At 28.6% G+C, this 27,491-nt stretch overlaps 1 protein-coding gene across 1 annotated transcript in view; it reads right to left on the bottom strand.

The window, feature by feature from the left end:
* LOC136972710 (uncharacterized) overlaps positions 1–27,491 on the bottom strand; it is a 300,363-nt gene that overhangs the window by 117,384 nt on the left and 155,488 nt on the right. The window contains exons 97-107 of the mRNA XM_067267318.1: positions 23,150–23,444; positions 22,652–22,933; positions 21,415–21,501; positions 18,345–18,574; positions 14,983–15,109; positions 13,046–13,201; positions 9,039–9,161; positions 6,874–7,269; positions 6,553–6,770; positions 3,489–3,657; positions 1,640–1,696 (exon numbers count right to left, since the gene is read on the bottom strand). Coding sequence (XP_067123419.1) covers positions 1,640–1,696; positions 3,489–3,657; positions 6,553–6,770; positions 6,874–7,269; positions 9,039–9,161; positions 13,046–13,201; positions 14,983–15,109; positions 18,345–18,574; positions 21,415–21,501; positions 22,652–22,933; positions 23,150–23,444 — 2,140 coding nt within the window. The remainder of the gene's footprint in view (positions 1–1,639; positions 1,697–3,488; positions 3,658–6,552; positions 6,771–6,873; positions 7,270–9,038; positions 9,162–13,045; positions 13,202–14,982; positions 15,110–18,344; positions 18,575–21,414; positions 21,502–22,651; positions 22,934–23,149; positions 23,445–27,491) is intronic.

The raw sequence follows: 27,491 nt of genomic DNA, 5'->3' as shown, positions 1-27,491 counted from the left end.
ACCCTTTGTGATGTACAGAAGGGCTTCCTTTGTGCAGAGATGAGTTTGTGTGCAAGATAAGATTTACTGACAGTGTCCCCAAGTGTCACAAGCATATGAAATGATGATGAAGAACACCTAGTCATAAATTATGCTCATAGCTCCTGAATTGAAGCCCCAGGTGTTCTTGTAAAGAAGTGGTAAAAGACTTTTGCAGTTTTCTTTGTGATAAAATCAATATGCACAGTCCAGAGAAGCTTGTGATCAAGTACAACTTTCAGATATCAAAGACTCTTGACCACTTTGATGAAATTGTTGTTAAATTTTATAGTAGGAACTCTAGCATAAAAATGTGGTTTGCTGAAAACAATTGCCTGAGTTTATTCAAAATTGAAATTCAGCTTATAATTTGAATCCCAAACTTGTATTTTCCTGAGAATATGGTTGGCACAATATTCCAGATCAAAGTGGGATTTACTTCTGACGAGGACTAGCACATCATCTGCATAGGCTATAATGTGGTCCTGACCAAAGTTTTGGTTGAGAAATGAGTTGAAGAAGACAACCCATAAGAGAGGCCCACACACAGAGCCCTGGGGGAGCCCTAACCATATCTGTCTGGAAGGTAAGAGTGCCAAAAAGTGATGACAACTTTCCTGTTTCATAGATGGTCCTTTATAGTGAAGTATATGTTTGCTGGGCAGTTCATGTCTCAAAGATGAAGAAGGATCAGTGGCCACCATGCATTATTGAAGGTTTTCTGTTTGTCCAGGCTTATGCCAAGAATATACTTGTAACCACTGAAGATGGAGGTGATTGATTTCACAGCAGTAAAGATGCCGTCCAGAGCAGATCTTTATTTATGAAATCTGAATTGTTGATTGTTGAGAGAGCAGGTTGATTCCAGAAATGTTCAGTGTGTTAGTGAGCAGCCTCTTGACCCTTTCCCAAGATTGGTGAGAGAGAGATGTGAAAAAAGCTATCCTGACTACCAAGCTTAAGAATAGGCACTATATGTGCAATTTTCCAGGATTCAGGAAAAATGCCAAAAAGTAAACAATGGTTATACATATCCAGGATTTGATTTGAGTTTGTCTTCCAGATCTGAAGGGAAATATCTTGAGTAATGTGATCTAGACCAGGAGCTCTCTTCCTACTGAGGCTCGTAAAGATCTGCTCCACTTCTTGAAGGCAGAAAATGTTGCTTCTTTTCTTGCTACAATTAAGCCAGAGGTACTGTCTGTACTCAGTGATAGATACAAGGGGATGTCATTGACAGATGAAAAAACTTAAAATTAACTTTCTCAAATTTAAAACTTTTTTTAAAAAGATTTATGGTGATGAATATTGTTTATTGGACTATTTGCAATACAATCATCATGTGTGTGTTAATAAAAGATCCTTATCAATTATTGAAATAATTTTAATTTTTGAAATAGCCCTCCTTTTGGTACTTCTGAATTTACCAAGAGACTATATGTCTGGCATGATATTGGAGGTATTTGTAGTATTCAAATTTATTTTTTATGCACATAATATTTGAGATATCAGACCTAATATTATAAAGTATTTGATTATTCATGGATAGTAGTTGTCCATCTATCAAAACAATGGTATATTGAAATATTAAAGTTTATATAATGCATGTAAAAATACTTACATGCAACACTGGGAACTGTTGTCACAATATATGAAATAGTTGTATATGTAGGTTTCTCTAAATAAAAAATTAAGAAAGTATTAAAATAAGTTTTTATTAAAATAATGTTAATATAAATATTCAATAATTTTATTTAAAAACTATTACTGTTATTATTATTGTAAAAAACTATAGCTTTGAAAACAACTATGAATTTTTTTATTTTGCCAATTTAAATTTATAATAAATGAATATGTAAACATATTTGAATAATATATAGTTTGACTTCCTCAAAATTTATATAATGTATCTCTCCCAATTATTTTCTACAATACTAAGAGTATATGCCATTTTCAAAATATCTTTGTAAAGTCTGGAATTTGAATAGATATATAAAATATTCAATTATAGGTATGTATATATATTCATTTATTATCGTAGGCACAAAAAACCTTTCACACACTATTTCTAGCAGACAGAGATTCATTTATTATTAAGCTAAATCAACAAGATGTATAAAAACATTCTGTAGTCTTGAAAATCTTATGAAAGGTATTAATTAAATCAATATGAAATTAGTGGATAAAATAATATTGATTTGATACTAATATCTTTGTGCAATTTATTAAGATATGGAAAAAAATTTTAATTTTTTGTAACAAGTTACAGAAATATCACAATTTCACCTTTTCACCAGCATGTTTGATTCTTGCTTGGTAAAACCTGGCAGCAGGTTAATCATTTCTAAGTTATTAAGTATAAAGAAATTCATGGAAGCCAATATTACCATAAATAGCAGGCACAAAATATTCTCTTCCATTCCAGTATAAGGGTTAAGTCTAAAATTACTCCTTACAATAAAGAAATCAGTTGAAATCTGCTTAAATGAATTTATTCAATTTTTTAAAAACTGTATTCTTTCATAAATAATATGAAGATAATTATTGTCTCAAATATAATGTGCTGATTATTTGGAACATATTCTTTTTCATTAATAATTTTTGAATAACTTAATGTTCAAGTATTAAAATTCTAGCTTTTTGAGTCTTGTTAATTATTCCATTATTAAAATCTCAAATTATATTTGGTTTTATCCGAGTTGATTAAATTATCTCATAGTTGGCCACTGTCAAGAATTTTCTATTTCATATACTATTTACAAGATAACTTGTATCAGGGCCGGCCTTCTCGATAAAGGGGCCCGGGTGCAAGAAACTATTTGGGCCCAAATGTTTTTCTAAAATAAAAAAATTTACAAACACGAACATATATTAATGCATGTTTATTTAAAGCGTGATTTTGTTCTTGCTAATACATTAATTACTTCAGAAAAATTACTAAAAATACTGCATTCTTGATAATGTTGGGGCCCCCTCAATCGCGGGGCCCCGGTGCGTAGCATCCGCCGCACCCCCCGATGGCCGGCCCTGACTTGTATAGAGGTTTGTTACACATTTAACTGAAGAATAAATGTTATAAATTAATTATTACATAAAATATGTCTAACTGAAAGTGTCATCAGAGAACTTGTCATCTAATGACATACTGGCAGTCATCATGTTAAAATGATATAAATAACAGATTATACTGTGAATTATATGTGAAATGGCATTCAAAATTTAAATTTCATATTTAATATCATAAATAAAATTTTAATTAATTTTATTATTTAAAAAATTATTTAATTCAATCAATCAACCTAATCTACGAATTTCTCTATATAATTTTTTTATACTAATGCTCTTCTCATGCATACACTTATATATATATGTGGTGTGTGTGTGTGTGTTGTGTGTGTGTGTGTGCATGTATGTATATAATTCACAGTATAATCTGTTATTTATATACATAAATATTTCAAAAAGCTTACCACAAGAACAGAAATAACGAATCATGTAATCAGAGCATAAACCAAACTGTTGTTTTTTATTCCAACATTTCAATCCTGTTTCTAAACTGCATGTAACATCAGTTTCCTTACTTAATGTGTAATCCTCTTTAAATTTTACATCTTTGCATTCAATATCTGTAATGCGACCCTAAAATATTCAAGTTTTAAATATTCAGTAAATTATAAATAAAATAATTAATAATAAAAATGTAGCAGTCTTACTCCATTGTAATGTTAATTTTAAAAAGCTTTCTTAGACAAAGAAATAATTTTTTTCAATTTTATAAAAAAAAAAACACTATGTAATTTAAAATTTACATTTCTATTCCATAAATAAACAAAGCTTACTGGAATTGTTTCTATACAGTAAAATAACAACCTTTTTTTCATTCCAGCAGTATTTTAATTACGTAAAAACGTTTTCAACTGCTTTAAGCAGCCTTCATCAGTTAAACATACAGCAAAAAAGAACGTAGAATTATAAAATTATGAAAATAAGAACTAAGAGTTCTAAATTTATGAAATATAAATGAACTTCTATTGTGCTCGCGCAAATTGTCGGTAATGCGCTTGCGTGTTAATCCAAAGGTAAAAAACAGAAAGGTAGTAACATAGCTACCTAGGCATCATAAAAATATTTACATTAAATATAACGATAAACTAAAAGTGGCGTTTTAATGATGCTCTGTCGCTTAAACAATGCTCTGTTAATTTACGTTATCAAAGAAGGATTTCCAGGCTGAAGCTAACGTGTCCGCATATCTATGGTTGATGCAGTTTGTGGTTAAATGAGCTCTGTGTATTTCCAGTTTTTCAATGTGCTTAACAGCTTGTCTTGATCTTGCAGCCCTCACAATTGAGGCTTTATCCCAAAATACCATTATCCCTTGCTCTTTTGCAAATGTTGCCAGTACCATAGAATCAACATTCCTGTTCACCGACTGCTTATGCTTATGTGACTAAAAAAAAAAAGTTGTTATTTTACTGAATAGAAACAATTCCAGTAAGCTTTGTTTATTTATTTATTGAATCACTTGATATATTCAAATTATGTAAACTGCTTCATAAACAGTAATTTAATTATCAATACAATATTAAAATTATTCAAATTTAATATAAACATGATAAAATCCCAACATAATTAACTATTATTGATTAACATATTAAGCACCATGTGATGCAACTATGCAACACATGAAAATCTGTACTGTGTTTACTTTGGAGCGACACTATACCATATAAATATAATAGAAATAGCTAGCCTCTAGAAATAGAAATTGCACTTGGCCCAGTAATTTTTTTATGACAGAATGCTAATAGAAATTTAATTTTTTCCCCTATAAAATATGAAAAATATGCAAAATTTGTCTTTCCTAATGTTTTTCTTCCACAATGAATGTGAATAAATACACTAACACAAAAACAAATATTCAAGAAACAATCTTCATTTTTTGTTAATGAATAAAAACAGTAAGTATATAATTTTAATGATTATTCTGTTTTTTAGTAAATTTATATCAGTTGATTTATGCAATCTAAACTTTATGCATTTATGTAGTAGATGTTCTGCTAAATTCAAAACCTAATGATAATACAAAGTGTCAACATAATCAGAAAAAGATCATACAGGCCACATATACAATTCTGCAACATACCTAAAAATTGAAAAAAAAAATGTTTTTCAACGATAAAGACAAAATTATATTAAATATCCATCATAAGAAGCAACAACTACTGGATTATATCAGACTCTAGATTATATTAAAATTATTTAGTAATTAATTTTAAAATAATCATGATATAATAGCTCGATATAATTTGGTAGTTGTTGGCTTGTTACGTATGTACATTATACTTTTCTATTGTGGTACTTAATGTGTTAAAATGTTATACTACCAATGTCTAGCATTTTTCAACTTTGGAAATAAATTATGTATTTGACAATCAAACAAAAATTATTTTTCCTGTTTTCTCCTAGATGAAATAAATTTGTCCTTTTTATGTAATATTTATAGACCATGGATTTATAAATACAAATTTTATAATTTTCTTAAACAATTATTTGACAATAATGCTTGCAACAAATAGTAAGTTCTGACAAGCACTTCCAGTATGAGTGATACTGTAAGTCTTCAAAGAATTTTAGTACAGTATTTGCACATCTGTGGTTTTGTTTATGAAAATTATAAAACACTAGAAATTCTCCCATCAAGCATGATAATTCTTCAATCTCTACTTTTTCATAAAAAAAAGTAGAGATTGAAGAATTGAGAAGAGTATAGATCTTAAGAAATTCAAGAAGAATAACTAATATTTCTACAAATTCAATAGTGTCCTTGTACTGTCCGATCGAAACATAACTGAAACACGATAATACATTTTAAATAACAGGCTTGTTAGATCATTAATTCCAATTGGATAATAGAATGTCACATGGTAACTATGAAACAATTTTTTTTAAATTTTGTTATAGAAGTGACATGATGCAGCTATCTTTTTTTTAAAGTTTAAATTTAATTAAGTCAGATTTAAATATGCCACTTGTCAAAATATTTAAAAATGCAACTTAAGAGAAATTCCCTTGTCAATCATAAACTAAATGAGGTCACTGACGTTACTGCAACATAAGTGTGATCACCAATCCGAAATTGATAAAACATTTATTCTATAGCTAATATTTCCACAGAATAAGTAGCCTATACTTTCTGTTAGAACATAAAATGAATATAACCAAAATTTCATCTGGATTGGACAAAAATTGCAGGAGTATAAGGAATTCACACATACACAGATGATGGCTTTTATATTATTAATATCTTTTTTACATAACAAAATAGATAAATCAGGTTACATTAAACAAATATCTAAATAAATACCATACAAGCATAATTCCCCATAATGTTGCAAAACATTAAATAATAAATATGGATTATTGGAAGAAAAGCTATATTATTTTCACTTCTGCTTAAGAAGTTTTTAAATTAGTCTCTTGAAAAATTTCTTACCTAAATTCTATTGTATACAATATACTTAATATCATTACCTCTTTACAGAAATGATATTTTGTCCTCAAATTAATAGGTGTAATATTCTCAAAATCTCCAGCATTTTTTAATGGACTATTATCATTAATCCAGTCTGACCAATAAGAACATGGTGCAACAGTTGTACCGAATGGACCAACACCTCCTCCTCCTCCTCCTGTTTCTTTCTTTTCTTCCTCTTCCTCCTCAGTCTCTTCCTCTTCTTCTTCCTCCTCTTCTGAAATATTTTTATTTGAACATTTCAAAACATAAATTTAATAATAAAATAAACAAAAATTTAAGTCATTTAATTTAAGTAGACTGAAAAAATTAAAAAGTACCTTCTGATTCGGTAGAAGTCAAGGATGGAACTGTAGAACTAAATTCTTCAGTTGTTTGTTCATAGCAATCACAATAAAAGCTAATTTGATAATCAAAACAATTTTCTCCATTTAACTGTTTTGAATTTTCACATAATAATCCTTTCTGAAGGTCACAAGTAACAAATCTTTGCCCTGCTTGATAATGTGGTAACTGTGATTGCTTAGTGTAACATTTAACACTATTGATTGTTCCACCATAACAAATAATTCCGTTCTGACTCTGAACAAGTTGTAAAGTATCATAATCACCATAGTCATCTACTGTACGACTATTAAAGAAATCTGACCATCCCTGTTTACAAGCAGGTGGTGAAGCAATAGTAACATTCTCTTGGGATATAACAGGACTGATACCTATATTCAAAAATTTTAAGATTTATAACATTAAATAAAACCAATAAACAGTACTTTTTTAAACTCAATTATATTTATTCCTTTTAAAATATTTTTAGTGTTTATCACTCTTTCATTTAGAAAAAATATTCAAAAGAATCTCATACTGAATTTAATTAGAATATTAAAACATTATACAGTTAAAGTTTGATATAATGGACTTTGCAATATTATGGATGCTAGTTTATGTCCAAATGAGCCTGATGTTCTTGTATATGCAAACCTGTTTGTTATTATGGATTCTGATGTAAATGAATTTCTCTATTATGGATCATTTACAGCAGCCTGTGTCTCTCTCATTATAATGGATTATTGTATCACACAGTTTTGCATTCACTAATTTAATTATAAAAAAATCATTAAATTCTTGATTAATTATTAATTTCATAATAAATTTTTTAATTAATTAATAAGTTAGGTAATAATGACAAGACATTAATACCACTGAATTTCAACATAAAAGTTGGCCCCTTGTCTACAATTTGTTCTTTCTGAATGTATATTCAGAAAGAACAAATTGTAGACAAGTGCTGCAAAGTGGATTTCTGTCGGCTGTATCTTTGTCCAATGAGAGAGAATCATGTTTATATTTCAAACTGTTCAAATAGAGGAACATTTATGAAACCGTCCTATTCTATAACTTCTCAGAGATCAATCTCTGTTTAATTTTTATCTTGAATTAGAACTTAATAAAAGTTTTCTCATTGAGTTTTTTCTTGTGTCTTATTTACTTCAAGTTGTTTAAGTATTCAAATTTTTGTCACATTAAATTCAATAAACTCTTTCTTATAAGAATTTGTCTCATGTCCATTGTTTGCAACAATAAATATTTAATCTGAACTTGAACAAAAAGAGTTTAACAAAACAATAAAATTAAATTAATGAAATATATTATTCATATATTTGTTTAATATAATTTTAATACCAACTTTAAAAATTTTTTATCAATTTAATAATATATTTTTCCAAGAAAAATACAGGAAATCCTCATTAATTCAAACTCAAATAGCTTGAAAGCCCATTAGTTTGTAATTATATTATTTGACTTGACTGGGCTATAGAGATTTATATGTTAAGGAATTCTGTTGGTTCAAAATACAGCTACTTGGTAATTTAAAGTAAAAATTCTGTCCAAATTGTGATATGTGTATGTTAACTCATTCATTTAGATTGAAGTGCCTCCACACTATAAGAGAGCAATAGACCAAGAACAACTCTAATCAAGTCAATATGGCTTTGTATTTACAACAACATATTTTAGATGTCAAGATAAAAAAAGGTTAGTCCATAGGTATGTGGAGTACCCTTTTTTCTCTTATAAAATACAGCTGATTTTTGAGATTGCAAGATTGGGCTACAAGTAGCAGATTGAGATATTCATAGTGCACTAGGTTTTACATTTGGATGACTTACTACTTTCTGGGCCACTTTAAAAATAATTTGAGCTACATTTCAAGGAATTTTGCTTTACTTTTTATAAAACCTATCAGGTAACCTGTGAGATTCTCATTGGATGTGTGCTGTTTACGTTCACATTTATATTATTATTATTATTAATTAAAGAAAATAGCGTTCTGTATACATAACCGTATTCAGTTTGCTAAACGAATTACATTAGTAACATGGCATTTGGTATATTGTATAGATATAGATAAATCTCAGATAATTTGAAATCACAATTATTTCATCTCTTGAATTTCAAACTAACAAGGATTTCCTGTAATACTTACTTGAACAAGAACAAAAAAACCGAACTTCATAATCATTGCAAACTGTAACACTGTTCCAACATTGGAGGCCAACATTTTTATCACATGTAACATCTTCATTACTATCTTTAGCATCCACTTTGGCTAAAATATTAATTTGTGAAATATTAATTATACTATATAAACTATTAAATAAAATACATATTTATTAACCAGAAAATAATAAATTTATTTATATTAACTGTGTTAACTTTTCCATTAAATTATTTTAAAAAGAGCATTTATTTATAATAGGAGAATATATTTAAAAATAAAACTAAATATATCATAAACTACAAAAAACTTAAAAAATTGGACAAGATTAAAGAAATGCAAATAAAAACCTAAAGTCTAGCACAAAAGGTATAAATTTAACAAAAAACAAATGTTTTCAACTACTTTAAGCAATTATCTTCAGGTTACAAAACAGTTATAAAAAATAATGGTTTTAAATCAAACATTCCAATTAATGGCTGACAAATTGGCCATCAATTAAAATACATTGGAGCCATGGTTCATAAGCTCCAATTTAAAGAAACATCTAACATCAATTACAGAGACACAACTGAACCATATACAACCTTTGCAATGGAACACCAAGTTCAAGTGCATCTATACCAATGGTTCTCAAATTTTTTAGGATTTCTTGTGTGACAGTCATTTTACAACTTTTTAGATTGCTCACAGACGTTTTAAAATTAACTTCAATTAACATATAGGCTACTGTTACCAAAACATTTTTTGACAAACAATTATTTATTCAGAAAATGGCAAATCTTAGTCATTAAATGTACATTCAATGGAATGGGTGCACCTGAAGCTTGTTTTGCCTGAAGTGACCTCTAGAGGACCACGGACCCAATTTGAGAACCACTGATCTAGACAATGCCCAACTTATACATCACACAAAATAGTTCATCATCTTAAATATCTAGAAAAACTGGAGATTTACAAAACAAGCAAGAAAAATCCTGCTATCAATTACAAGAATAGTAACGTCCTTTCACAGGTGTGGAGCTCCTTTTGTTGCAAGTTCCCAAGACTTGCAATTTTATTGTAAAATTTATCACATTGTAAATTTCAATTTTGCTTTATAATTAGCATTACAGTGGGTGATCAGTTAACAAACAAATTGGATAATGAACACTTTTGTGTAAGATTTTTTATGTTCAGACAACAAACACATGATTGGATAACAAACACCTCGCTAGAACAAACACAAAAAGAAGTGACGTAAAATAATGAATACTGATTGGTCTTCCCTTGTTTTCAGGCAACAATTCGAAACTTTTTAGAGCACAGGTGACATCGACATCGATGCTCGACCTGGTATATAATGATTGGATAGTATTCCTCCGAACTTTGAAACTCTCCCTTGTAATTCCAGCCTTTAATTTTTCTGACAGAAACAATTTTTTTATAGTATTCGCAAAACTGTCAGGTGGCACTCGTTAAGTTTTGTGTCCATTTTTATTTTCGAAAGATGAGACTATAATAGCAAAGGTAGAGAGTAGGCAGAAGATGTCTGATGTTGCTGGGCAGTATGGTTTGAACAGGTCTATAGCAGGCCACAGTTCAATCTTATCTAAGAAAGATACAGTATAATCAAGAAGACTCAAGCAGCTAAAGGTGTAACAAAAATCACATCTGAGAAATAAAGAACATTGAAGAGCTCATAATGGAACCTGAAATGGATGTGACGACAGAAGAACGTCAAGAACTCTTGAATGAAGCACACCAAGAAACTCGGCTAGATGTGTTTTCTTCTGAAAAAGAGGATTAATACAAACATCTGCTATTAAAGATCTTTTGAAGAAGTGGGAGGATGTCAGAACAACAGTCTTAGAATGATATCCAAACTAGGTTGAGGTTAATAGGCTCAGGGATCTCTACAATTACAATGCTATTAATTACTTCTGAAAAATCCTGAAGAAGAGAGTAAAGCAATTGACATTAGACAGATTATTTAACTTCACAAATGGAAAAAACATAACTAATAGAAATGCAAGACTGCATATATATGTATTTTTATTATTACATATAAATAAATGTGGTAAGAAAGTATATATATATATATATATATTTTTTGGAGTCTCCTGAACGAATTAATCAAATTCCCATAAAAACCTATGGTAAATCGATAATCGGTTAACAAACAAAGTCTTGGAATGGATTATGTTTGTTAACCAATCACCCATTGTATTTCAATATTTAATCTTGATTTCTTTTTTGAACACAAAATTCTTAACTGAAAATATTCTTTCTACATAAGCTGTAATTCCTGGCAAACAAAGATCTAATTCTATCAAATTTTTAAAATCTTGGAATTCAAGATCATATTTGTTCATTTCATTAAAATGTCCACCAGTGTCAACTGGATAAAACCAGTGACTACTGTTTCCTTCACAAGTCTCGCACCTAAATAGGAGCCAGTTTCCCAAGAAGTCCTTCCTCTCAGCAGGTCATCCTTGTGTTGCCTTATCCCACTAATCCTACAATCCTACATTCCATTAAATATTTTGACCCATCTATCAGCTATATCAATTTTTTTTTTTCATTCATTTCATTTCTCCAAGTGTTTAGTTATTGTCTTTATTAGTGCTCAAATAGTCACATTTCATGTTTGTTTGTGTAATACATTCTTTAAATTCACTGAAACTATTCTGTATTTCTTGCCATCTGTGAATCTTCCTCAGCAGTTTCTATTCAAATTTAAGACCATTATCAATACATAATTTACATTTTCTAACAAATCAAATTTTCAGATTGCAATGTATAAATGTGTTTAATATACAAATAGGAGAGCCGTTTTTAATTTTCATAAAACAGGACAAAAATGAAAATTTTACTAAAATGGAAGGATGGCTGGGACAAAGAAAAAAAGTAATACAACTCTACTCAAAATGCTGACCTTATATGTCCAGGCTAGTGAAAATGGAAGTAATACGAAGACTATTCAAAAATTAATCTCTGGTAGGCAGTAAAAAACCAAGAATAAAGACAAACTATATTTATTATACACAAAAGGTATGTACATATCTTAATTAATTCTCAACGTAAGTTCCGCCAGAATTCAGGCATATAATAACAAGACACCAATTTCTGTAGTCCCTCATTAAAGAGTTCAGCCATTCACTAATGCCATGTCAGTTCCTCAGTAGACTGAAACTGCTGTGTCCCCAACCACATTTTCATTTTTGAGAACAAATGAAACTCACCTGATATGAGGTTGGGGCTGTAGGCCAGGGTATCAAACAACTTCCATCAAAACTGTTGGAGCAATGCCTTTATAGTGCGACTGTATATGGACATGCATTGTTATGGACAAGAACCACATCTAAGAACAATAGGCCTTGCCTTGTTCTGAATCACCCTTTGATGTTTTTTTAGAGTTTCAAAGTACACCTGCAAAGTAATGGTAGTTCCAGGTTCCATAAACTGTATCAGCAATACTCCCATACAGTCCCAAAAAACTGTAGCCATAATCTTTATGCTAGATAATAACTGCTTGGATTTCTGTTTGTTTAGTGAGTTCATGTGGCATCCATTGCTTTGATTGTTACTTTGTCTCCATGTTCACAAATTGAATCCACATTTTGTCACCTATAATGATTTGGTCCAGGAAAGTGTTGCCCTCCATGTGGTAACATTACAAAAACTGCAATGCAGACCCCATTAACTGCATTTTGTGATTATAACATTTTTGAGCACCCACCTTGCACAAAACTATTTATTTCACATATTTTTTTATAAATGATAGATTTAATGAATAATATCCATAATGAAAAAATATTATTACAGTACTTTCAAAATACTTTTGGGCTTTAATATAAAATTATCATATTTATATGATAATTTTATATTACAATGCATTGTAAATTAAACATTTAATTTACATTCTAAAAATAATACTATTGCAAAGTTTATTAAAAATTTTATCCTCAAATATTTATATATTTAAAATATCACAAGACATCAAAAATACTTACTGATAGCATTTCTACATTGAATTTCAATTGGATTAGAACAAAGATCATATCTAGAAGCTATGGTATTTATTTCTTCAAAATCACCTCCACCAGAAATAGGATCATCTATATTAATCCACTTGGTCCAACAATCTTCACCAATGATAGACTGTGTTCCTAAAATATTATAAGATATATAAAGTATTTTCTAAAATTAACTTTAGTAAATGAAACAATCACAAAGTCATTTGCAATTGTTTTATTACAGTAGAAATTCATTAATCCATCACCAATAATCTGAAATGTCCTGTAATGCAGAATTTTTTGAAAAGTAGCCAATAATCCATAATTGTTTGATAATATTCTGGCATTTTTGTATTCTCTGAATTAAAATTTGTTTGAACACATAATGCATTTGTGAGGTTAGCCGACCAACTGCATTAGTCAGGATGTCACACACTCATGACCAATGTGTGGACGTAGGAAAAACTCTCAGAGATGGGTTCCCCATCATCAATCCGTTTAATAATAATAAAAATTCCTTACAACTAAGCTGACAAAGAGGCATAATGTCAATCCAACAAAGGAAAATAAGTCCTTCAAAAATAAAAAAAAGTCCAAATGTCCTGACGGTCGTTTAGGTTCCTCCGGCGAAGGTGAAACAGAAAAGAATGGCTCTGGGGCACACAGTACAACCCGAAGCGACGACCACTAATGACCAGGTGAACTTGAGTTGGTTCTTGACAGGACAGGAAAACGAATCCTGGGACAAGCCTTCGGTGTGGAAGGATAGGAGCACCAAAAAATTCTGTGAGAGGAGCGCTATGAACCAAGAACCAAGAACGTCACATTCTTTTTTCAGACGGTTTTTATAAGTTTCTTTTGAGTCCCAGATCAAACATTCCAATAGGTCAATGCTGACTTGTCCCTGTTCTCTAATTGATCCCGCTCCTCATTACAAATTGTAACGAGATAGTAACCCAGATCATGGGATGAGTCTACGCTGGCTGACAATTCAATTCCTATCGAAGATGTTCGATCTAAGTACTCAAATTCATCTATTGTTTTAATCTGAGTAGTTCAATTTTCTTAGAAATTTCTACAGACTTGTCCTTATATGGACATAAAATATTTGTTTTTCGTTTGATGGTTTCTTTTTACAACATTATAATTATTATTATTATTTTCTTCCATATAACAGTTTAAAAAAAATTTTTTTTCCCTCAAATTCTAGGCCCACTTCCAAAGCTTCACACATTAAAGACTCTGAAAAGAAATTAAGATAAAAGTAGGGATGAAGTTGTGCACATTGTTACATGCCAAGATGCCATCATTGAGTTCACAGTAATGTGACTGAGAAAAATATATTTTGTTACAGCATCTTGTTTGTCAGGTCAGATGCTTTTGTAAATTGAATATATGTTTACACCACAATTGATGAACAAATTAGTGTGAACATCTTTCAGGATCTGACTTAAAAGCATCACCTTTCTTGTGTGTTTGAACAAGAATCCAAATCCTTATTTTGTCTGCTTGGCAACACACCTAAAAAGAAATATTTCATACTCAAAGCATGTGTAACTTTTGTAAATTCTATGTATATAATATATCTGAAAAGTGAATATTACAATATATGCACATGAATCATTGCAGTGCTTATTTTTGTGCAATAATGTGTTCCTATTAACATATTTTTTCAGGTTCAATCAATCTTAATACAGAATAGTTATGCGCTGAATCATCTTCAGACTAATTAAAAAGAATGCTGTAGCATATACTGGTGCAAAATGCACAGTCTCAGATGTCTGCAATGTTCAGACTACATATTACTCAGACTGAATTTTGCAAAAAATACAAAAACATCTAATAATCTGGCATTTTCAATAATCCAGTGTTACTCTGATCCTTTAAGTGCTAGATTAATGAACTTCTGCTATATTTGATTTATTCCAACTTACCAATTAAATCTATTCTTGTAGTAGGAATAGTTGGTAATACAGACATACACTCTCTCATAGTTAAGCAAACTAATCGGTCATTTAAGCATTGGCATTTCTCACATTTATCATAAATTACTTTTCCAGGCTATCAAAAAATTTATAATATATAAATATAATATAGTTTTATAAAATAAAAAGTCATTATAAATTTAATCTTTATGCTGTTTGGTTTGTTACCATTCTGTACAATATGAATTTATTTGTGAAAGACACACATATGCTTTTGTATACTACTTCCAGCACAGATTTTTAATAGACATTAGATAAGTGGGAGATAACAAACTGTTTTGACCACTTCAGTAGCACTCCTCAGATTACAAAATCTTTTTAAAACTTTAAATGAGCTTGTACGTTTGATAAACAAACTTTTTACAAATGAACTTCTTACAAAAAATTTGAACACACATTCAAAATATGGAGCATTCTAAACTTTGATGATGTTACGTAAATTAAAATTAAAACATATTTTCAAAATTTAACAATTAAAAAAATGTAAAACATTTCAAAATAAAAAATTATAATATACTATTTAAAAAATAAAACAATATTCATTCTCAGAGTAGCAATGCTTGCTGCAAATTTAGCTTGTCTCTGTTATTAATACACTCCATTTTAGAATGCTCTGTATTTTGAATGTGTATTATCGTTAATATTTTTTTAAGAAGTTCATTGTAAAAACTTCTTTTATTGCAGGTACAGTATAAGCTCATTTAAAATTTGAAACATATTTGTAACCTGAGGAGGGCCATTGAAAGGGCGAAAAATGTTTATCATCTTCCATTTATCTAATGTCTATTAAAAATCTGTACTGAAAGTAATATGTAAAAGCATTTGTCTGTGTTTTTTAACTTTCTGTTTTTTGGAAATTTTCTTATTTGGAAAAGTTTAAAATTCATTAGTTAAATTCCTCAACTCCAACTTAATAATCCAAAAAACAAAAACAGTATGCTTAAATAACTTATAAAAGCCAGAAAAATTTTTTAATGTACAGTAGACCCCCCTATAACACGATAGAAAAATCATATAAGATGAATTCATATAACACAGTGGAAAAATTGTGATCGTGTTCATATAACACGCTAAAAGAGACTCGTATAACACGGTAAAGGAATGAGAAAGACTGTCATGGTCAACTTGTGTCTCAACAAGATTGGTTGAATCTGGACCATAAGGAAAATTGCACAAACCGTTGAGTTTAAACGAGCAGTGGACCTACTAAAAAACATGTATTATTAAAAGGCCATAAAAATTATATTTCTATTAATGATGTCTCCAAAATTCAGTAAATTTTTTGCAGAAAGAATAACTTATCAGGAAATGCATCTGCTGTTCAATGAGCCACTCTGCAACAAAAACAAGTTTAATCAATGACATCTTCAAATGGTGCACACTCAGTAAGTATTCCTAAAATTTTTTGTTTACAGCATTTTTTATATAGATTATTCCCAAAAAATTATACGTGTTTTGGAAATGTTCGAGTCAAATTAGTCTAGAATCGATTAATTTTATGGAAGAAAACCTTTCAAACAGCCGTACCCCCTAAACTGCACAAGTGTTGGGCTGTGAACAGCTCATGTATTTGTAAAATCTAAGTGACTCGTACAACACGGGATTCATATAACATGGAACATATCTACCGTGTTATAGGAGGGGGGTCTACTGTAATAAACATTTTTAGGAAAGAACATCATCTCATGAGGATTTTTCATAGCATTGTAAGAGCAATTTTGACCAAATTGTGATAAATATTGGAACACTTAGAAATGCATACAGTACTAGAATATTAGAATTTTTGACTTAGTGAAAATCAAGTAAAAAAATAAAAAGTGATTTTCTTTTACATGTCTATGAAGAAATTTTTATTTAAAAAAATATTTTTTTTTGAATCCCTTCCAAAGTGGATAATGAAATGAAAATTGATTAATAAAATAAGGATGATTAGTAGATGTTTTTGAGATAAGTAAGGAAGTGCTTACAAGAGAGTAAGGTGAATTCAATGTTGAAAATAAAAGCTATTTTATTTTAAGAAGAAAATTGAATTAATATCAGTTGATTCTAATTAGAAACATTTTACTGAAAAGTTGTAATGAATTAATTACAAAAATCCATTCAAAGAGAATCTTCATTATTAAACATTTCGTGAGCCTCAACATTAAAAATATTTTTCTATACTCTCATATTAAATAGATTTTTTTCTTTTATCATCAACTTTAATAAATTATTTTTTACTTAAAGCCATTACAAAACCATCTAGAGCATTCTAGAACTTTCCAAACTCCAAATTTTGGAATTTCTTTTTGCAGATGCATGTCTACCTATCTCAAAAACATCTACTAATTGTCTTTATTTTATTAACCACTTTTCATTTTATTATCTAGGTTAGAAGGGATTCAAATAAATTTTTTTAAATAGAAAATACTCCATAGACATAATGTTAAAGAAAATCACTTTTATTTTTTTTACTCGATTTCTATCAAATCAAAAATTCTAATATTCAATATACGCACCTTAAAGTAGTCTATCATTTACCATGAATTACTCAAAACACTCTCATAATGTTATGAAAAATCCTTATGAAATAATGTCCTTTTATAGTAATCTAAACCTGGGATAGATATTTCCTGAAAACATTTTTCACAGTAAAAGTTTTTCTGGTTCTTGTAAATTATTTAAACAAACTATTTTTGATTTAAAATTTTCTAAGTATCCTTTTATCTTTGTTTTTAATGGCTATTTACTACAGAAAAAAATATATTATAATATAACTTGATTTTAATCTAGTGTGAATGTATTTTGTTAATTTGATTTTAAAATTATAATTATGAAATCTACAAGTAAATAGAATATATAACATTATCAAAATACAAAAATCATCTAAATATCTTAATTAAGAATTAAAATAAAACTAAATAAAAAAAAACTTAAATATTCAAATACACTTACAAAATTTAGAATACAATGTATTATAATAAAAAATATATTAAATTATGTATAGAGATTGTAACTCACTATCATCAACTCATGTTAATTAATTGTTACAATTAATTGCCTTAAAAATGACAATGTTTTGATTTCTTCATTCTTAATTATATTAAATATACTCATTAATTATTTTATATATTCTTTGGACTAAAATCAGCTGATGATGAACCAAAATGATTTATAAAAATGTTTCTGGTAGTTAAAAATATAAACTTACATATTTGAGTATTTTTCTTATAATTGTATATCTAATTTTAATAATATTTATATTTTACACTTTACAATTAATATCTAAATGAAGTGTATAAATTGATAATTACAATATTATTTACACTTACTGATATTAATGTTCCATTTCCACTCAAGCAAGGACATTCATCAAGAGAAACACAAGTACGATAATCACGATAGACTTTGGGAGATAAACATGTCATGTCTGTACATCCAGAAATGCACTTGTTTTCTCCTATGCAATAACCTTGTGATATTAAATCATTTTTAAAATTTGCGCATGTAAAATCACAATGAATTTTACATTCCTGCCATTCAAATCCAGGTGGACAAGGAGCTATAAATTATATAATAAAATACATATGTTTATACATAAGAAACATATATTAATGTATCTTCAAAATTTCATAATTAATTAAATAAGTGAAACTGTTTATTAAATGTGTCTATTTCATAAATTTTTATCAGAGAAATAAATTTTCATTGTAGTTGGTTAAGTAATTTTTCATATTATGTAGTATTCAATATAATGTGATTAAAATGTTTTATGCTGAAAGTTAAAAATACCTATATATAGAATAAACGTTTAAAATAGCTATTCCTCATAAACAATGCAATTAAATAGAAACTGTAAAATTAAAATAATAATTTGATATAAATATAAAAACAATGCTGAATGAACAGTGAGAAATTTTATGTAAAAAATGTCTTAAGATTGTATTAGAAAATAAGCATTACAAGTAAATAGAAATTTTAGAGTTGGCTAAAAAAATATCAGCAAATCAAAATATATTTATTAGACTATTAGAGTCATTACATGTAGTAACATGTAGAAAACAATAAAAACTTTAATACACATTTTAGTCTATCAATGGACTGTTATATACTGATCCAAATATTTGATAAGTCCAGAATAAGACTTACCAAACATTCAATAATGAGGACATAAATAAATTAACTTAAAGAAAGTTTTATTTTCCAATATGCATTTCAAGTCTTCCACAAACTCCTTTTCAGCTGAAATTTACATAAAAATACACTTATACCAATCATTTGTATCAAATATCATCTTAATTTTTCAACTTATTAAATATGTAACTTTCTCAACACTTCACCAATCCAAACATCACAAAACTATTAAAATTTGATTAAAACCCATACAGAAAAAACATTACAATTGGGTTTTTGACCTGAACATAAAACCGTAAAAGTACATAAATATCTTAATACTAGTCACAAGTTTTAAACTTCTATTATTACATAACTTTACAAGTCCAGTAAGTCACTTCTTTGTTTCCACTTATTCCTTAAGGAAAATCACACCTTCACCCTACTGTCTTACCTGATACCTACTCTTGGTTATTACTGGGATCCAGAATTAGAATATTCTTAATCCCTCATTTTCATTTATCCTTTTATCTCCACATATTTTTTAATTTCAATAAGCTCAAATAACTTTCTTTTATACAGATTTTCTTCCATGCATAATATTCTCAAGGTATCCAAAATTATCTCACACCCATTACTATTAACTTACACTTGCTCACTAATTGCAACCGTACTCTGATTTTTCACAATTTGATATGAGACTGGCAGAATATTAAAGATAAGGAATGCTCTGCAATCCTTACCTTTAATATTCTGCCAGTCTCCCCCACATACATTTTTGGCTCTTTACAACTACAATTAAAAGCATATACTATTATTGTTGTATTTATTAAGTCTTGACTTTTTACCTGAGAACTCAATAAATATTATATATTATTATTCTTATACATCAGAAATAATTCTATCATAAATTCTCTTATTATTTTCTTTATTTTTTCAAAAATATTAGTTATGTATGGAAAAGATATACTGTATATTTTATTAGTGCTTGTATAGCTTCTGTGGAATCTTTCATTTAAATGTTTTCAAACAATTTTACAAAAGATTCTACTCTAGATACCTAACAACATGTACAGTATGGATATGCATACCAAAAAATAAAGTTATTTTGTTATTGAATGTTTGATAAGTCCAGAATAATAATAGTCCATTGGTAGACTAAAAAACAATATTGATTAAACAATATTGGGAGACAGGAAAGCTTAAACTCAACAAAAAACTTAATAATGAAATCTTAATCATTGGATCAGAAATAACAAGATAAGAAAAATGAAATATAATAATCATTATTAAAATCTTAATCAAATATGATTATACCTAAAATTATTATTTGTACATTTTTATATTAATTTTATGATGATTTCCTCAACCTAAACAATGAAAATTATTCTAGAATAAAATATTACTTTATTAGAGGCCCATCCCTACCTTTTTCTATTTCTTTGGTTAAAACTGTCTTAATAGACAGGTGAAAAAAATGAGGCTACTTCTGCTCCTTCCTCATTTTGTTATTGAGAAATCAGTATTTTAATATACAGTAAACAGCACATTCTAATAAAATTCAAGGGTTATTTTATAAATATTTATAGCGTCTTTTTTCTAATTGCTTCTATAATTATAGCCACAGCAACAGTGAGGACAGTGAGCAACAGAAAGCCAAATTTCCAATAATTTAGCAGTAGTGCACCCAAATAGGATGGGACATTATTACTGTATATATTGTCTATAAATGTGTGATTTGTATTATTGCTTTATCTATATATGGGATTTAAAATACTGATAATAAAAAGAACATTTTTTAAAGATATATTTTTACTTCATATACAGCTTTGTCATAAAGAATGTTTCTAAAGTAAATAACGGTCTATATAAAAGTCCATATTTTGGAAAATGTTTAAACCCGGGTGAATTTCTAATAGGGTCAATATAGTGAGTTGAAGATATTATGCTGAATCTATGTAAATAAATAAATATTTAAAACATTTAAAATCTATTATGAAAATTTTCTTCATATTAATGTTTTCAACTTTTCAGAAGCTGTCTTTAGGCTACAAAAATTCATAATTCAAATACATCTAAATATTTAAATTTCAATTGTTTCAAGCATCAAATGAAATGAAATAAACCTTCAATTCTTAGAAAATTTCTGTAAGACTTGGAACCATTTTGTACATTTAATTCTTAATTATAAGATTTTTGAATTAAATTAAATTATCAAGTAAAAAAATTTAATTTTATTAGAACATGATTTTATCATAAAAATTTCATTAAAACACTAACAATACTTACTTGTACTACTAACAGGAGAAATGGTACTTGGAGACCCAACAAAAGTTGTAAGAATAGGTTCAATTTCTACTTTTGGTCTCTTCTTACCTTATTTTGATAAAATGCAACAAGCATAACAAAATGTTTATTCCAAGTATAATTTACAATTAAAATCATTTAATTTTTATGAAATCTATAAAACTATTTTTACAAAAAGCAAATTAAAAATTAGTAATCATATAAATGGAAAATAATACAAATTTATACAACAAAATTTATCAAAAACTTTTGACTTCACTACAGAATAAAATAAAATGTTAAATACTTTTTATAAAATAAATAGTTAAAATTCTTAAGCAACAATTTTATTACCAATATTAATCTGCATTGAGCAAGGACATATGAAATGCACTAAATATGATTGAATATCATCATCATACAGTGTAAGTTCATACATTTAGTGTGTTACATGCTTAACAAAAATTATTCTAAGCAAGATGACAGAATCAAAAGATCTCATTGCCTCTAGCAGTGCTGTTTTTTATTAATACTATAGTAAATGTCATAGAAAACAAGGAAACAGTGACAAAGACAAACAAATATTGGAAATTCTCAGAAGATATCTTTCAACAGAAAACACTGCTATTATTTTGTAGATACTGTAGATACTGTTCCTTATTTTATAGATAATTCTTTTCAGATAAGTGGAACTTAAGAATTTCATTATTTGTATGATTACCAAATTGCAAAAAATTTATTATCATAAAGAAAGTATTAAAAGCTTAGTTAAGATTTTAAATTGAGTTTGTAACATTATATATCAACATTATGTCACTTTATTTTTAAATCCAAACAGAAAACATTTTCAATTAAGAAAATGTCTTTTGAAAACTTATTAAATATGATTAACTAAAGTTTTAAGCCAATAGATGAAAGACAACAATCTTTTCCTCTAGGAAAGCAATTTCTTATGGTAACATAGTTCTTGGTATGGTTGAAATATTTTTTGTACCAGACCAAGTATCCAGCAAGCATGCAACTGGAATTAGTTTGGATTTCTGGACTTTCCAGTTTTTTGGACACAGGCTAAATATATACTTAAAATATAAAATAAACTATGGATAGTAAAGAACAAAATTGTATTTAACACACTATGTCAGGATTCACACTAGAATTTGCATCATGAAAACATGATGCCAATTCTAGTGTAAACTGAAAACATAAATATGGAAATTGTTATAAATTTTCAATCACTTACATTTACAAAATATCTTAACTTCATAATCTTCACACTGATGAGTTTCTGAGCTTTCACACATCAATTTTCCTTTAGTACATGGATGTATTAAATTTGGAATTGATGTATCAATGGACTGTTTTGTATTTACACTACGACATTGCATAGCAAGAATAAATGGACACATTTCCTTGAAATTTGGAATTTGATTTACCATTTCATAATCATTTCCATCATCATAAGGAGTATCTAAATTAATCCAAGGTGACCAAGTTCCACATTGTATTTTTGGTATACTAGGCACTAAAATTAAAAGTGACAAACAATTTTATTTTTAATATTTCATTTTACTTATTATTAATCAAACAAAATAATTTATATGTATTATTTATTATACAATATTAAAAAAATTAATGTTCAGAATAACTAAATAAATGAATCTATACATTAAATTGTTAATCTTTTTATAAATGATAAAGTAGTAAATAAAAAGATTATTACATGATAAATATTACTTACAAACATGATCGCATCCTAAAATTTCAAATCTCACAGCTATATTGTACTTCCAAGCTAATGGTTTTATTCTTATGTATTGTGTGACAACTTTAGATGGAAATATAATTCTTTCAACTTCATCCTTGTTTAATTCAGGTACTGTAAAATTAAGTCTTTCTCCAAATTTATTTGTTATAAAATTAAATTGTTGTCCATCAATACTGTGAAGAACTTGTAACATTGTTAATTGACTAACTCCATTTGCACCTCCTTGTATCTCAATTCCTGTTACTTCTTCTAGTTTTAACATATTAACCTGAAATAGTGACCTTTTTATAAAATACATAAATCTTAAATACATTCTACTTTAATATATTCCAAATAGCATGTTCATTCAGTAAAATATTATTATTTAATTCAACTTTAATCCATTAAATTACAATTGATTTTTTTTATTAAAAATTATTCACTAAAAGATTTGTCTGCCAATAATTTGAAACCATATTATGTTTGCCACTCTTGATAGAAGTGTAATATGTTTCCATTTCCTAAACTAAAAAATTGAAGACTGATTTTTATTTGAAATTTATTTTGTTTTCATTATTCTCATGTATCTTGCTCTTAAAATTGTCAGAATAAAATACAAGACTAATAAACAAAACACTGAAAATAGATAAATTCATATCTTTTACAAAAAAATCTTAATTTATACATCTTCATAAGCTTATATTCTGAAAAATTTAATATAGTACTGTAATATACTTGACATAATTTATAATTTTTAAACAAATATCAACTTCAATCTGATAGTTATGTATTAAAGCCAACCAAATGATTGCCAGATTATATTCGGCTATATTACTACTACTATTAATAATTAAATGCTAAAAAATTTGACACTAGAGGTAGGTGTTAGGCACTTTAATAATTAATTTACAAGGTTCTGTTCATTTGTGTATATAAACCATGCTAGAGTAGAAGCAATAGCCAGCTGAGTGCCACAGTGGGAGTTATAGCCCATGGGTGCTGAGTCATCTGTAACTGATGCTATAAGTAACCAAATATGGTTACAGTAAAAACTGTTTAGGCGACCACCAGCATTTGACGGGCACCTGTCAAAACAGGCAAAAATTTCTGGCACGGAATAGTTTATACATAGAGTCTTCATATAAGTTGCAAGTATTAAATGACCATCTGTGTAATGTGACCACAGGCATCGATTTTTGTTCTGAAACAACATACAACAACTGTAATAAGCGACCACTTCCACGAATATATCGGGTCTAAACTATTGTTCGAACCCATCTCAACAACATTCCCCCTTCCTAATATAATGTATTAGTCTAAACTCTTGTTCAAACCCACCTCGGGCACTTCTCTCACCCTTGAAATTAGGTATAGGTGTTAATGAATTATTCTAGCAACAAAGGAAATTCATTTCAGTTTGTTCGAAACTGTCCAAAAATGAAAGAAATACAAAGTGCTGTCATTAGATCATGTTAAAGTTATCAGAGAAAGTGAAAATGGTTTATCACAATGGCAATTAGCAGCAAAGTTTAACTGTGGGAAAACAGAATTTATTTTACCGCAGACCTATAGTATTTTCCTTAGGGGTATAAAATATTGTACACGATACAATTAATTGGCTGATCTCATCATTTGATAAAATTTATTTTACTTATTTATTTATTTTTTTGATGCTCATATACAGTACATGTGCGATAAATAGTTTCTGTATCAACCTACCTTATTTGCACGATGTTTTTAGAAAAATAATATCCAAGTAATTTTCGCATGCAAAATATTCAAGAAACAATAAACACATTAACGCAAAAATCAGTTTTATAGGCATCCTTCCTTTTTCGATTCCACTATTGTCATTGGACAATCGCAGAAAGTAATGAAATCGTGTTATGAGAAAAAATAATAAAATAATTTTATTATTGATTAATAATTTTTTTTATTGTACTTAAGAAAATATTAAATATTTAAAAAAAAATACAGTATTTTTAAAGTTAAAATAAGATTAAACTAAAGGAAAACCAAAACCAAAGTGATGGAGAGATAGGACGCACTTGCATATCGAAGACATAATACACGTAACTGAGGAGCAAACGAAAAGAACCAAGTTGAATTAATTAAGTTGGAAAAAAGAAAGTGTGCATTATAATCAAGAAAATGCAAGTATTGTATTAATCTTTAAAATATTGGTATTAAATCTGTCTTATAAAATCACCATGACTCCTGTAAATCAAGTTATCCGTTAAGATTAAAATACAATACCAATATAGCTCTATCATTGAAAAAATTTGCTTATTTTTGCTCACTCAAGTTTTGCTTAGTAGAAATGGCTAAAAAGTGTGCAAAATACATATGGAAATATGATATTACAGCACTACCTGTATTGGATGACCACCTGTCAAAAAGACCACTTTTTGAAGGAACCGTGAGTGTTCACCATAGACAGGTTTTACTATATATCTAAATTAATAGTGAAGAGCAAATGAAAGTCGAAGTAGCATAACTGGCAGCACAACTGCATGGTGAGTGTAAGTTGCAGGTTTAAGTCCCACTTTGGGTCAATGCTTTTCTTCCATAACCTTCTTAATTAATTATTAAAATATTAATCTAATTATAATTGTTAAATTTAGCAAGAGATGGCACTTAACACCTACTTCTTGTATCAAATTACTTACCATTTAATTATTAATAGTAGTGTTAATATAGCACAAAATAATCTGACAATTGTTTGGCTTTAATATAATTTTTAATGCATATTATTACATAATATAAATAATACTGATTTTGATATATGTCATTTTTACAACTAAAGGAATTTATAAGAAGTGTTCCCGCTGTGTGAGTTTGCAGACGAGGTCCGTAAATTACAAAATTCTTGCACTTAAATCATAACAATAGATTATATAGAAGAGAGAGAGAGAGAAAGAGAGAAAAAAACTCTTGATCTAGACATCGCAACGCAAAATGTAAACAACAAGTGTTGGAACACGTGCCGAAAAACGTGCCAAAACACGTGTTAAAAACGATCCGTCTATGTCAAACAGAAGGGTAGAATTTTGACACGAAAGCCCATAAATAAATAGAATTATGACACAAAAAGCTCATAAATAGGTAAAATTCTGACTTGAGTGCTCATAAATAGTCAATCTAAGAAGACAACTTCGGAAGGGAAGACAGTTTTAATAGATAAAAAACCATCGCGCTTGATCATAAAAGTTCCCAGATGACAAAAATCACAATTAATGGACTAAATTATGAGTTCGAGTCTTGTAAATTTATCAACAATCTCTGAGCACAATGGTTGAAAAGACACCAGATGGACATCGCGAATCGAACCTTTCCCGTGACCTGAGCCGTCCCGAGTTTCGCCTAGAAACGAGGGAGAGACCAATCGGAAAGCGGGAAAGGGAATGAGGGACCAATCAGAAATTGGAATAGCGAGCGAAAAACTATAAAAATCTGAATCTCCAAGGTCAAAGAGAAGTCTCCTCCAGAGCAGAAGACATGCTCAGTGATCTGTGTTGTGTCGCTGCCAAGGACACATCTGCATCTCAGCGACTTCATCTCGTCGGCCCATCGCTCTCATCTCATCCGCCCCGGGACTACGACCAAAGCCGAAGTTCTCGCCTCTCAGAAGGACTATAGAGAAGTGGACTGTCAATTGTGGATGTAAGCATATATGTTATCCAATAAACGGTTTTCCTTATGTAAAACACTGGTCATCATTTGCCTCCTCAGCCACACCCACATGCAAATGTCCCTTAGGTTCATCCTGACGCCCCACCAGTCAGCAACCTTACAACTGTTAATAGCTATTTTTGCATTTTGAAACAGTTTTAAAGAAATGGTAATAACAATTTGAAATTGGCAACAGAAGATTTTATATATTTTTTTAATTTTCACTTTAAGAGGTTTTTAATTAAGATAAATATTATTAAAAACACTTTTTTAATCTATTATTATAATATGCTTCCTTTTTCTTCTATAAATTCAAAGATTCTCATCTCTCTAAGAAACAATATACAGCATAGAACCTTAAGCAATTCTAGTAAAAACTTTAATGAAGATAAATTATGGACAAAACATTTTTGATCTCTGAATGAGGTCTTCTTCAGGTTTAATGTTTGAAATTGGAATGCATAAAGAATGGCATTATAAACATTCTGAATATATTCAAATTTTGAACACATTCTAAATTATAAATCAGTGTAGAGCACTTACAAATTAAAATTTATCATTTAGCATATAGAAATTGACAAAAATAAAAGTAAGCAGCCATACAAAAATTATAGAATTGATAAGTTTTAAAGAAAATGATTTAGATTGGTATGCACCACATTAA

The sequence above is a fragment of the Centruroides vittatus genome, unplaced genomic scaffold (genome assembly GCF_030686945.1).
Source record: "Centruroides vittatus isolate TY-2023 unplaced genomic scaffold, ASM3068694v2 contig_301, whole genome shotgun sequence".
NCBI lineage: Eukaryota > Metazoa > Arthropoda > Arachnida > Scorpiones > Buthidae > Centruroides > Centruroides vittatus.
The sequence above is the reverse complement of the archived record's forward strand: the minus strand, read 5'-3'. Positions and strand labels throughout refer to the sequence as shown.